Source organism: Dermacentor andersoni, chromosome 1 (genome assembly GCF_023375885.2).
Source record: "Dermacentor andersoni chromosome 1, qqDerAnde1_hic_scaffold, whole genome shotgun sequence".
Lineage (NCBI taxonomy): Eukaryota > Metazoa > Arthropoda > Arachnida > Ixodida > Ixodidae > Dermacentor > Dermacentor andersoni.
The window spans coordinates 24,325,110-24,339,665 of NC_092814.1; the positions used below are offsets into that span (position 1 = coordinate 24,325,110).

General features: G+C 44.8%; 1 protein-coding gene across 2 annotated transcripts in view; it reads right to left on the reverse strand.

Annotated features, from left to right (window-relative positions):
• Ide (Insulin degrading metalloproteinase) overlaps positions 1-14,556 on the reverse strand; it is a 267,382-nt gene that overhangs the window by 210,055 nt on the left and 42,771 nt on the right. For both annotated transcript variants that reach the window (XM_050192991.3, XM_055061253.2), the window contains exons 7-8: positions 10,368-10,490; positions 7,178-7,380 (exon numbers count right to left, since the gene is read on the reverse strand). In XM_050192991.3, the coding sequence (XP_050048948.1) occupies positions 7,178-7,380; positions 10,368-10,490 (326 nt within the window). The remainder of the gene's footprint in view (positions 1-7,177; positions 7,381-10,367; positions 10,491-14,556) is intronic.

Below are 14,556 nucleotides of genomic sequence, written 5' to 3' on the forward strand. Positions count from 1 at the left end.
GTGTTAGTAAAATGCACAGCGAAAGAAATGGTAAAGCCCATTCCAAATTGAGTCGCGCATTTTCAAATACGAATGAAAAGGAGATGCATACATAAGTAAATATTTTTAATATCAGCTATTTCTATCAACTGATAGCAAGCTCATCTGTATGAGGTCCTGAACTTTGTCACAACTAAGGTTCTCTCTCAGCAGCTGGGAAGTCAACCTCAACTGTCCTGACATACTCTCAGCCCGTACACAACATCTCAGTGTTGGGTTTCACTGCTTAAACAATTTATTTTGGTTTGGATGAGGGACACCTGTGTCTCAGCGTCAGCCAACACTTAGTTTTTTTAGCTCAAGCTCCTTCAAAAAGGCGGCGGCACCCTTCCTTTCCCGTTAATTCCTCAGTGCGTCGGTCCTTTCTGTTCTCATCCTCCTTCTACCACGCTTTCACCACATGGATCATCTGAAGCATCCTCTTGGTCAGTTGTACAGTCAACATTTGATTTTTCGGACTTCCGAGGGCCGCAAAAGAAAAAATTGAAAAAAACGGGCAGTCTGAAAAAAATTAATGCATGTCTTTCTTTTAAGGGCTAAAATTACCACAGGCACGTCTGAAAAAGCTCTGAAGGCCTGCCAGTACCCTTATTAGGCATATCAGGGCTTGTACTGTGACAGGAGACGGGGTGCACGCATGTGTAATTAAGAAATACATACTGTGTCCCGTGACAATTGCCCCCTTCCCACGCTTGTTATGCTTCACCGCCTAACACTATTGTACTGAGGCGAAGCTAGCTTTCGGAGACTGGCATTACGCAACGCGCTGTGCTCTGCGAGCTTCAAAGCCAATCGCGAGGATTACAAAGGCGGAGTCGGTGCCATTGGTGATAGCGGCGAATTCTTTCAATGAAAAACACGGCACCGCAGGGCAAGAAGCTTAATAGCGAACATAGAAGCAGCTAGGCCTAACGTTGCAGCGGTGGTGGTTACGGCTGCCAGCGGATCTGCCTGCGAGAGTGCCGGTTCGAGGCGGCGAGATAATCAAAATAGCGGCGGTGGCGGCTTTGATTAATGCCATTTCAGACCTGCAGTCAGGGCAATATACATTGACTATATGGAGTACGTGGTGGTGCCGCAAAACCGTGCAAATTATCAAGCATGTCCGAAAAATTGGGCGTCTAGAAAATCGGTCGTTAACTACTCTGGCAATACATCGTGCCGATGACACGGCGTCAATGACGATTCGTTGTGATTCCTCTGTTACTGGAGCCAGCATTAACACGACTTTCGTTCCCTTTCAATAAAGTTACAGCTAATTTTCCCTGACAGAAGCACAAAGTCCCTGAGTTTTTCCAGACTGTTCAAATTCCCTGAGAATTCCCGGTTTTCCCGGTTGGTAGACACCCTGCATACAGTGAAACCTCACTGCTACGAACACCACATTAACGAACTTTTAATATTAACAATCTTTTCAGAAATTCCCTGTTGACTTCTTATAGTTTCAATGTAAAAATATTTCAGTACTGCGAACTTAACTTTTCAGAATAATGATCGTTATACAGCCTCCCTGCAATGTTAACAATGCCTCTGTACTACAAACTAATATTCCAAAATCTGGGGATTCTTAGATTTCCGTGTATTCTTCACGGCAGCTGAAGCAGTAGGCTAGCAGACAACAAGGCACAGAGAGTGGATGTCACGGCACATGGGTTTGGAAACCCATGTTGGAAGAACGCGGCCAAGCAAAGGCAACAATGCATCAGGTTTTGCGAGCGCATGCTCCGCCCAGAATATGTCACCTAGCAACGGAGGCGCGCCTATTCGTTCTTTCTTCCTTTTTCCTGTGCATGCCTCTTTCTTTCGTACTTCTTTCTGCAGCTATACTAGCTACGCACACGATGAAACGTAACCTCTGTACTTGCGGGGATGCCACACGGTCGCACTTTGCACTTTCCAGACGGTGTCGTTTACGCACGTTTGCACTTTGGCATAGTTCATCTGTCCACCTCGAGCAAGACAGTTGCGGTGTCCACGGCATGAAAAACAAACACAAACTCAGTGCCCTTCTACTATGTGAAGAAGGATGACCAGCGAAGCTGTGTATGTGGGACCCTTAATGGCGAACTGCACCTCCGCCACAGGTCGGCCCGGCATTGCACTATTTTTGGGATTGGCCCACATATGGAGAGTGCTTAACGCCTGCTTCTCCTCCGCCATGGGTCGGCCCAGCACTGCATTACCTTCGGGATCGGCCCACGTATGGGGAGTTTTGTGTCTGCACAGAGACATGATCCTAGTGGAACTGGCCCTCGACAGCTTCAGTGTAAAAGCAAGAAAGATTGCGCTTTGGAGGCAACATGGAACTACCTTACTGTCGGTAGTTTCCTCAGTGTCAGAGTCTGTTTTTCATGCGGCACTCTTATTATGTATACGGTGCTTCGGTGGTGCATGGCGGCGGAACGTATGGAAAATAGCAAGAGCGCATGCCGAGAGCCAAAGCGACGTTTTCGTGGATAGCTCATATGGTGGCAACTTATGAACTGATGGGTTGATGGGCGGAGTGGTTAATTTTGGGGCTTTCATTATAACGATCTTTCAGAATAACAAACGATTTATTGCAGTCCCCTCAAGTTCGTTATACAGTGCAGTCCACTTATAACGATACCACATATAACGATATATCGGTTATAACGATGGGTCGACATGAGAGTGTCATTTTATGCATTAGGTCTATGGGGAAAAAAACCATTTATAACGATAGCTTATTCACCGCATATCGGATATAACGATCAAAATTTTGCAGTCAGGACGGCGTTTTCCGTGCCAAATAATCGTAACGTTTGCGTTGCTTAGTTCCCTGAAACGAACGATGTCGAGACGAGGCGATGTTTACCTCCGTAAGTTCGTATCTGCCGCCATTACCGCGCAGCGCGTCTCGCCCCGCCCGCGCACGAGTAGGCGCAGCCAACGTTGGCGCAGCGCGCCACAAGATGGCGCTAGCTGCTTCATGCGCATCGGCCACAGTCGCTCCGATAGAGAGAGAAAGAAAAAAAGAAGCGACAAGCAAAGCGGCGCGGTGGCGCCCGTCCCGCGTCTCTCTCGCGATAGCAGGCTGACGCCACCGAAGCAGCGTGCAACAAACGGTTCAACCCAGTTCGAAGATGGCGCCGACAAAGCGCAAAGCTGTGTCGCTTGACACGAAGATTGATATTTTGCAGGACTCTCGATGCGGCTTCAAGGTGAGCGCCCTCGTGAAGAAGTATGAGCTCGTTCAGTTAACGATATCAACCATCTTGAAAACCGGGAGCACCGCGATTGTGAAGGCGGGAGCTATCAGCGGCCATTCCGATCAGCGGAAAAGGGGTTAGAGACCCTTTGTACGCCGATGTTGAAGAGGCGCTTTACCAGTGGTTCATCACCAATTGCTTCAAGAAGGCGGGCTTTGTGCGTAAGGACGAACTTCCCCAACCCGCTGAGACCGACCCGGTGGAATTCGCTGACATAACCGAGCTCTGGGAGCTCCTTCCTACTGGTGACACAGGTGGTGTGTCGAAGGAGGAGTTTTTAACTGCAGACAGTGCTGCCTCGTTCTGCGATGAGGTCACCGACGAGGCGATCGCCGAAGATGTGCTGTCTCGACAGACGCAAAGTTGTGCGACGGTGGCGACGGCATCAGCGACAGTGACAACGAGATCGACAGTGGCTCCTTGACCCCGACCACGATGTCCACGCAAAGTGCACTGTCGTCGATCGACTCCTTAATTGATTTTATGCATGCTAAAGGATTGCCGCCAGTGTTCGCGCAGCAGCTGGAATCCATGCACACCGCGATTGTGAAGCTGAAGCTGCCGCAAAAGCAAGTGCAGATTTCGGACTATTTCGGCGCGCCTAATCCTTGACACGGTCATTGGCGCTAGAAATAAAGTTTGTTTTTCACGGCCTACTGTATACATCATCTATTCTTTAGAGCAAGCAGCGAATTCGAGTTCAGAGCTGCAAAAGTAAAAAGCGCAAACGCGTTTAAATTTTTTTTTTTGGTAACTGCAGTCCAGATATAGCGATCATCGGTTATAATGATCATATTTTTCGTCTTTCTCGATATCGTTATAAGTGGACTGCACTGTATAGAGATTTCACTGCAAACACCCCCCCAATTATGCTGCCAGGACTTCATCCAGTGCCGCCTCAGTATCTCACTTTGAGATTCTTGATGCCGATATGTTCAACCCGTTTTCCCAATCAAACCATGTCAACTGCTGGATCAACTACCTGCATCAACTACCCAATGCACCATGCACAGAAACTTCAGCAAAAACCCTGGAAGTATTGCAGTTCATGCTTTGCTTCTTAAGTCTCCACTATAATCCTCCACGTGTCATAATCAGCGATCAAGGCAGTCAATTCATCACTGACGAATTTTTTACTGATTACCTTAACCTTCTCTCGAGATTTTACTGATTACCTCAATACCTCATGATGCCATGAGGTAGCATATGAGGGTTTATTGGCCAGTTGTCTGCTCCTTAGGCTTACGTATTGTATGACGCCTGTAGTCAACAAGGATGTTCCACATCCACCACTTTAGCCGTGAGCAGTGTTGGCTAACACATCCAGGACCAATCTCGTACACATACACAAATACTCAAGAAAGTGGATGGCCACCGCAGTAGCTTAATTGGTCAAAAAGGATGTTCCACATCCACCACTTTTGCCGTGAGCAGTGTTGGCTAACACATCCAAGACCAATCTCGTACACATACACAAATACTCAAGAAAGTGGATGGCCACCGCAGTAGCTTAATTGGTATAGCACTGCACACATAATATGGGCTCAGCTCCTACCTACGGCAAGTTATCATTTTGCTTGTCCCTTTGGCTTAGTATTTCTACATTTCAATTAAACAATTAACTGCCCCTATGCTCTCTATGGCTTCACTGTCTGTTTCTTTATATAATGAATCACATGCTAGACATTTGTATGGGCTCGACAGTTGTTAGCTTGGAACTTTGGAAGACTCTGCAAAAGTGGTAAAAATGTTTGCCCAGATGGTGCGTACTCGTACACGCTGCATGATTATGCAGCGTCAGTCTGAGAGTTTTTGACACAAATGGCCACTTCAGTAGTTGCACAGCCTTTCTACTCTTGTTCATCAGGCTGTGTTCGTTCTTCTCCCAAAATTGAAATCAAAGATGAAAGGCCACCATTACGGCAGTATCCACAACACGTAATGAGATGTGCATCACTTGAGCACACTCGTACAAGACTGCTTGCTTTCAACAGTTCTACCATGCATTGCAGACATGTCTACAATGATGTGTCACTTCCGAAGAAAACTACTTTGAAAGAGACAATGTGAATTTGTGAACATGTGGTGAATGGCCTGCTCTAGGTGCTATCTCACTGGTTTTCTAATAGACTTCTTACGTGATAACTTAGTTGACTACTATTAAAACAAATTCAGTATGTATTTTAATACAGTAAACCCTCGTTAACTCTAACTCTGATATCTTTAAATATTGGTTAAGCTGAAATTTTTTTCCATCTATGGTGTCAACCCATGTGTTTTTCACCTCTTATTTTGAGAAGCTCTTGCGTCAGACTGGATAAATCTTGACTCCAAAAACACCATGAGAAGAGCAACAGCGCAGTGCCAGAAGCATCGCTTGCACTCACTTTTCACCCGGTGGCAGCTTGCTAGCCGAGCAAGACGCTGACGTTGGCTGCACTCCCCGCTTATCTTTCCCCCTTTTTTCTATCACTGCTCACACACACTTGCTTGACTGCTCACTGCCACTTTCTTGTGGCCTCACACAGCAACAGTGATCTGGGAGTGAAAGTCCTCTTTTTTTCCCTTGTCGTTTAAGAATGTACATTGTCAGTGATGCATCAATGTGGTCACTGCATATTAATGATGACCTTGAGCAAGGTAATCAGCACTTTTGAGCAGGTGCAATCAGCCCAGTGCTGTGCCTACTGTGAGATCATGGTTTGGTAAGGACGCTCGCTTCATGCTTATGTGACTAGTGAGCCATAAATGCAGTGTCACTTGTGCGTGTCTGCTAAAGGCATGATAATTGCACTCATCCCCAGTTTTGGTTCTCAAAGTGAAATTGTTCGGAATTCACTAGGATGCAGAAAGTAGCAGCGTCAGCTGTTTGGATGTCTGAAACCAGTTATGATCAAATGACTGGCTTCTAACTGTGCATTAGGATCAATCGTCTTGACTCTGTGCCAAGTAAGCTGTTGTGGCACAGTGCCAGTGATACCATTGCCTGTAGACGATGTGTCTGGTGCCAATGCACGCGAAAGTGAGTGAGAATATTACTGCCGGCACTTTGGAATGGCTCCATGTGGTCTATGCGCAGCCCAGCAGGCTTCTATTTTCAGGATTTCACCAATTCTCAAAACTCTGCCTTTTTCAAAATTTTTCCCAGTTTTTAGTGTTTTAAGTTAACAGGGGTTTACTTATTTACACGAATAATTTAATAGTTTCGCACTTTTGAAATGAATATTCAGTGCACTGCCTTTCTGGCAGCCAATACAGCCAGTAAAAAAAGTTGCTTTAGTTCCTGTAGTAACACGTGCAAAATATAAAACAGAGTGGTGGCCTCATGCATTTTTCTTTTCTTTCATTACAGTTCAAACAGTATCATTGAAACCTATACCCCTCAACATATGCAGGTGGACAACACTCTGTTGTTGTCCGCTTTCCTCTTTGTGGTAAGCCTTCTGCACACAATATGTTCAATTCTGGGAACCTATTGAGTCAAATACATCCAATAGAAGTAGTATTGTCTTCCTGCACACAAACAGATACCACTCCCAAAGTTTTTGCAGTACAAACCCAATTTCTTTACCGCATTACAGACTTGAAGAATGGCCTCCCTTTTCAAAATGAACCCATAATTATGGGTCTTACAAGTATTTTCTCTTAAAAACTGTTTTCGGCCCTGGCCAGTTTAAATTAAAATATGTTACCCTTATGCAACTGAAGATTACTGACCACCTTAGTTTTCAAGTGACACCTTGGTGTATACAGTCATGGATATGTTCTATGCTATAACGGTAACATCACAGCATCAAAATATATGATATGGCCACTTTAGCCACAGGCAACTGTGCACTAAAAGGCACTTGGTTTTCAATTGCATCTACAGGACAGCATCACAGCAGGAATTATAAGCAAGCTCTTACTCCAGCTTTGTAGTACTGCCTCAGATCTGGAGTGGGAAATGTCATGTACAGGAACCGGTTGTCCTTGACAGGCACCACATGTGCCATCAAGCCCAACTGTTCAGGACCATAAGGGTGTTGTGGCCAAGTTGGTCGTTCCACACCTTTGTTGGGCACAACCGAGAACAGTGGCACCACCATGCGCGCCAGTTCATCCAGGGACTCTGCAAGCGTTACCATGATACTTTATTTTAGGTAGGCATGGCTCAACACTTCATTAATATTGGCAACATATGTGAAGAGAACGCACTAGAGCTCAGGCACAGTGCACTAGTTTAAACCCTGTGATCAAAACTGCTTTCTTAAAAGGAGCATTAAACAGCAGCACTAAATTAGATCAATCACTTATTCTATTATAGTTTTCGTCCACTTCACATACAGGGTGTCTACCAAGTTGACATTTCCAAATTCCTTGAGTTTTCCAGATTTTCCCTGGGTGCCTTTGCACAATTCCCTGAGTGATACAGAACTATGTTTTATGTCAAGACAGCCTGAAACCATATCGCCCGATGCTGTCACTCTCTAATAAGCATATGAAAAAAAATTTTTAAAAACGATTTAATCCAATTTGAATACTAAGGAGTAGTGTTTATGTTATTCAAAAAGAGAATAGAAGGGAGGGGTTAAAAAATGCACAGCAGATAAAATGTCTTCGAAAAATATTGCAAATGGAGTCGGACATTCTCAAATACAAATAAAAAGGAGATGCATACAGAAGCAAATATTTTCGAATATGAACTATTTCTATCAACTGAAAGCAAGCTCAGCGGTATGAAGCCCGAACTTTGTCACAATTGAGATTCTCTCTCAACAGCTTGTAAGTCAACCTCAACTGTCCTGACATTATCGCAGCCCGGGCACGACGCTTTAGTGCTGTGTTTCACTGCTTTAAAGAGTTTATTTTGGTTTGGATGAGGGCACCTGCATCTCGGCATAAGCCAACACTTTCTTTTTTGTGCTCAAGCTCCTTCAAAACGGCAGCAGCACGCTTCCTTTCCCGTTCATTCCTGAATACGTAGATCCTTTCTGTTATTGTCCTCCTTATTGTCCGTTATTGTTCACCCCACGGACAATTTGAAGCATCTTCTTGGTCAGTTGCACAGTCCACGTCCGATTTTTCGAAATCCCTAGGGGCCGCGAAAACGTCCGAAAAATCGGCCAGTTGGAAAAAATAAATGGATGTCATTTACTGCCCTTAGGGGCTCAAACCACCACAGGCACATTCGAAAATGCTCTGAAGGCCTGTAGGTACACATATTAGGCATATCGGTGCTCGTACTGTGACAGGAAATACCGGGTGCACGCGTGTATAATTAAGTAATACATACTGTGTCCCGTGGCAATATGCCCTTCCCACGCTTATGTTTCACTGCAATACTTTTGCGTATGCTTCACCAAGTAACATTTCTATATCGAGGCGAAGCTGACTTTCGGGAACCGGCATTATGCAACGCACCGTGCTTTCCAAGCTTCTAAGCCAATCGCAAGGATCACAAAGAGTCTGTGCCATTGCTGACAGCAGCGAGTTTTTTCAATAAAAGAACATGGCACCCAATGGCAAGAAGCTTCATAGCGAACGTCGAAGCAGTTAGGCCTAACGTTGCCGCAGTAGTGGCTATGGCTGCCAGCGGACCTGTGTGCAAGAGCGCCGACTCAAGGCAGCGAGGTAATGAAATGCGGAGCATTTGATTACCTCACCGCCGCCGTCGGCTTTGATTAATGCCATTTCGGATCTGCGGTCACAGTAAAACGTCCGGAAAACCGGATGGCAAAGAGTTCTTGCATCCGAAAATTTCAGACGTTCTGATTCATTGACTCTATGGGGTACGTGGTGGCGGTGCCGTGAAGCCATCCAAATTTTCGGGAATCCGGGAAGTCGGTCGTTGACTGTACACTGGCAACTCCTCCAGCCAACGACAGGGCGTCAAAGACGATTCATTATGATTCCTGTCTGTACTCGAGCCAGCATTACCGTGACTTTCAACCCTTTCAATAAAATTACAGCTAATTTTCCTTGATAGAAACACCAATTCCCCGAGTTTTCCCCGAGTTTTTCCAGACAACTCAAAATCCCTGAGAATTCCCGGTTTTCCCGGTTGGTAGACACCCTGCACTTCACTAAAAAGGTTGATTAACAGAGGAGAAAATAAAGGCCAAACTTCCTGTTTGGCACAAGAGAAGAAAATAATTGTGGGGTTTTATATGCCGAAACCATGATCTGATTATATAGCACAGTGTAGTGGGCAACTCCAGATTAAATTTGACTGCCTGGGGTTCTTTAACACATACTTAATTTAAGTACACAAGTGTTTTTGAATTGTGTCTCTACCAAAATGTGGCTGCCGTGGTCGAGATTGAACCCATGGCCTTGCTCTAAGCAGTGCAGTGCCACAGCCCTTTGGCACAAAAGCAGTTTTTGAAGCTCTTTGGTTTATTTAGAATGAAATGCTCTACCAATCAACTCAGCCAAAGCATACAATGCAAAAATGAGTACCATCATAGCATGCTGGTGTCAAAAATTCAGTTATAGCACCACCATGCGTTTGTTTCTTCATCTTTTCTGGCTTAGCAGGCCTCCTTTCATGATAAGAATGGCTACATTGCTATTGCTAAAGCATATTTTAGTAATGAAGCTGAACTTATTATTGCTCTTTAGTGTCCGTTTGTTTAACAACTGGCAAGAAGGGAAAACAATACCGCTACCACAGCCTGTACTGCTGGTAGTAAAAGATCCTTAGAGAATTTAATGCCATGCTCAATTCATTTGGTTTGTCCAGTGACAGATCCCCTTAATAAAATCCACTGAGTGTTTGTACCCTCTATGACAAGAACATTATCAATAACCAAGGTCCACAATGTGCCTAACCTGGGCACTCGAACAAACACTGCTGCTCACTAACATTGCTGCATAGCAATGAGACGACTAGCCTACTGGCAGTGTCACAGTACCAGCAAAAGCCATGCGCACACCGCGTGGGAAATTGTGAGATCCGTCTCTTGAAACACACTTGCAACATAAAGGTTTCGGCCCAATGCAAGACACACATGAAACAAGGTGGCATATCCCTTTTTGTTTGCTTGGAACTTTGATCTATTATTCCAAAAAGGGATCACAATAGCACTACAGAATTGCTCAGTGAGACAGCCTCACCTTTGCCAAGAACGACAAGTGACATGATGTTGGAGGAGTACCACTGCTGGTGGAACTTGAGCAGTTGGTCCCGCACCATCAGCCCTTTCGACTTGGGAATTGTGTCAAGTGTAGTCAAGTTACCTGTAGAGAATGATTACACAACTCACAAGTGCAGCCAATAAACATTTTATAAGAGCTTCTTTCCAATTTGCATGCCAACCTTCTTTTTTTTTTTTTTTTGCTAACTACTGAACACAACTTCTACAGTAGCACTAATAATGTGGCACAAGAAGGTACAGCTGTGTACATTGAAAAATTGGTTTTTTACCACTTTCTACATGGTCCAATGTTGCCTGGCAGTAATCAACTTCATGATAAAACACCAGCCCTTCATATTGACAAAGACGTCATGCCAGGCTGCTTCAAGTAGCATTAAAACGCAAGTCCCTACCCTACCCAATCTCTACCTGAGATGTCTCATTTGCTTTTACTTTCTTTAAATTGATTATGCTAAGTAAGAAATGCCCAAAACTTACAGGCTGCTTAAACATGCATGCAGCTGTGTCGTTTTTTTAGACTTCTCGGTTATACCTAATCGCACATTAGTTACCCATTAAAAGGTGGCACATCAAACTGCAGGATCATAAAATCAAGATGATTAAGGGGAGCCAAGGGGCTTCACTTTTTTATTAGTAACAACCATTTAAAGCCAAGAGATGAAGCCAACAAAAAGCATAGGGGAAATTAACTGCTTTTCAAATTGAAATGTAGAAAAAAGGAAGGGAAAAAAAGAAACTTGCTGCCGGTGGAGGTCAAACTCGTGTAAGTGTTCAATGGCCTACAGCAGCAGCTCTCCCCTCATCCACTTTCTTGAGTACCTGTGTACAAGTACTAAAAAGTTATGTAATCCATTTTTTTTACTGCGAAGCTGTCTATGGCTAGGATCTGGGAGATCACGTCTGCACGTAGACCAACCATTTTTGATACGTGGGCCGATCACAAAAATAGTGCAATACTGGGCCAACCTGCAGCGGAGGTGCAGTTCGCCATTAAGGGGGCCCACATACACAGCTTCTCAGGTCATCCTTCTTCACAGAGTGGAAGGGCACGGAGTTTTTATATTACTGTCTTAATTTTCAATTTTTGCTGTTTAGAAGTAGTTCCCATAAAATTTACCCCACATAATAAATGCACCCCAACTTTGCTCTCGCTTTTCGAAAAAAGAAGTGCATTCATACAAGAATATCCGAAATCACACCATGTGCTACTAAAACCACAACATAAAGTGTCCTCTCGACTCGACCATACCAATGCAATAGTGTGTGTAAACGGCCACACTTCATTCATTAACTCATCTTTGTTTCCTAATGCAACAGTGTTGTGGAATTTCCTCCCAGAACACACAGTGGCATACACCAAACGCAAAGAATTCTGCAAAAAAGTAAGAATGCACTACGCAGCCTCTACCTGCTCGGATATATATTTTTTTCTACTGTTTACCTTTACATTTTGAATGTATCATCAATTATATTTTTTTACTTCACGGACTGTATTTCTGCTGTATTTTTTGCATTTTTGTTCAAGTCATTGAAGTTCACATGTCTTTTGTCCCCCCTTATGTAATGCCTTCAGACATTTAATAAGGAGAAATAAATGAAATGAAGTGAAATATTGACACATCTACTTGTTTATCTTTCTTGAGCGACTACTTTTTACCAGATAACAAATGTTAAACATTACCACTCAGCGCAGGATGCACCTGCATGCATTGGAAGTATCACGAATGTTATTGATGGTTCTCCCAGGTTTGTAAAAAGTATCAGGAAAGGTTTCGGAAAAATAGATTTATTAGAGATATTACTACAACGCCTCAAAAGTCTTCTAAGTACATTCCTTGAGCATATACACACATCTGCTAGCAGCTTTTCCACAACAGGCGGATTCCGGAAGGTCCTTAAAGGCACATGTACAAGCTTCTTTGATGGCACTTAGGGTCCTATGGCGGTGTCTTTTGAGGGAGGATTTCACTTTTGGGAATAGGAAATAGTCTGCTGGTGCCAAGTTGAGACTGTAAGGCGGTTGGGAAATCGTCACGATGCCGTTTTTTGTCAGGTAGTCACCGCCCTTGGTGCAGATGTGGCTCGTTGCATTGTCGTGATGCAATTTCCAATTTGCAGCGATAGCTGGCCTCACCCGGATGACCCTTCTCTTTAGTCTTCTTAGCACTTCTAGGTAAAAAGCACCATTCACTGTCTACCCCTCAGGTACAAATTCGTAGTGGACCACCCCCTTTGCATCAAAGAAAACAATGAGCATGGCTTTCACTCTGGATTTGCTCATTCGAGCCATTTTTGGATGAGGTGATGCCGGAGTGTGCCATTCGAAACTTTGCCACTTTGTTTCAGGTCGCATTCAAATATCTAAGTTTCGTCTTCTGTAATTATGTTGTCCAAAATGCCAGGGTCTTCTTCAACGCGTTGCAGAAGGTCTTCGCAAGCAGACGCTCGCTTCTGCTTTTGCTTGTCTGTCAAGACCTTCAGGACAAGTTTAGCACAGATCTTTCGCATCGCCAAATTTTCAGTGATAATGCTGTGCACTGTCATCTTATCAATGCCAATTTCATCTGCAACCATTCGAACACTTAAACAACGGTCTGAATTCAGCACTTCATGCACATGTTGCATGTTGTCGGTTCTTAACATCGACGGCCGTTCAGCGCGGGACTCGTCCTCCACACTTACTCCGCCATCTTTAAGAGCTTGTGCCACTTAAAAACTGCAGTTTGTGACATGCTTTCATCCTTGAACACTTGGCAAATCATGCCGAACATCTTCGTACCTGATTTCCCCAGTCCAACACAAAATTTGATGGCGCACTGCTGTTCAATCGTTCACTGCATTTTGCGCTTGCACCTTATCACTCGACAGGGGTCCACTAAAACCACAATCTAGCGTGAATGAACGCTCAGAGGCGACTGGCACTTGGTACATCTTGAAGGTCACATCCCCTACCACCGCGCAAGCGCAGTGCAAGTGTGCTGCGATATACAGTCACGCCAGGAAACAATTGTTCCCCGATAATTTTAATACAAACCCTGTATCCATTGTATGTTGTCACCGAAGCTTGTGTAATCTGAATGTATGAACGACACAAATTGTGTAGAATTTTCTGAAAGACATGCGGGCACCATCGATTACTCTGGAACCTTCGATGACCCATGTATAAAAGACGACGTGCTTGGCCGGCAGATCAGACTTTCGCTCATCGCCGACTGTGCTCCCTACTATCAGAGTCATTCAAGTGTAACCTGTTTTTGAGGGTACAGGTTCGCCCAACAAAATGCTAGTTTTGTCATCTTAAGTTTTGCCACTTTCTTCACCATCACTACTGCATGACATCTGGTGGAGGTGCTAGTGCATTCATGTACCCGAAGCCCCCGCAAAGCCGAGATTCAAGCCCGAAACCCTAGGACAACACCAACGTCACCAAGGCCCGGCGAGCTAGCTGTAGGCAGCAAGGACTGCTACCGGAATATGGACCTCATCCCGAGACCAGAGGGATCAAGCCCAAGTTAGCAACCCCAGTGGCTGCCCCCCTTCTGCTGCAACAACCTCGGGACCCACCAACCCACCGTGGATTATCGTCTGAAGACCCAGAAACCTGGCTGGAGACCTATGAACAAATCGCTACTTTCAACAACTGGGACTCCAATGACAAGCGGCGGCATGTATACTTCGCCTTAGAGGACGCCGCTAGAATATGGTTTGACAACCAGGAGTCAACCCTGACAACATGGGACCTGTTCTGTAATGGCTTACTGCGGACCTTTGCGAGCATCGTGCACAAGGAAAGCGCCGAAGCTATGCTAGAAGCCCACGTACAATTATGCAATGAGAACATCACAATTTTCACGCAGGAGATGACTCGCCTGTTCAGACATGCCAACCTCGATATGCTAGAAGAAAAAAAAGTTTGCTTCTTGATGAGGAACGTCAAGCAAGAGCTCTTCCCCGGATTGATACGCAACCCGCCCAAGATTTCTGCTGAATTCGTTTCCGAGGCCACAACCATTGAGAAGACGCTTGATATGCGGACAAAGCAATATAATTGCCGAACACTGCCTGCAAACTACCCCAATGTTCAAGCATTTGGCAGCGACAACATGCAAGAGACCATCACAGTGGTCGTTTGCGAGGAATTGCCGAAG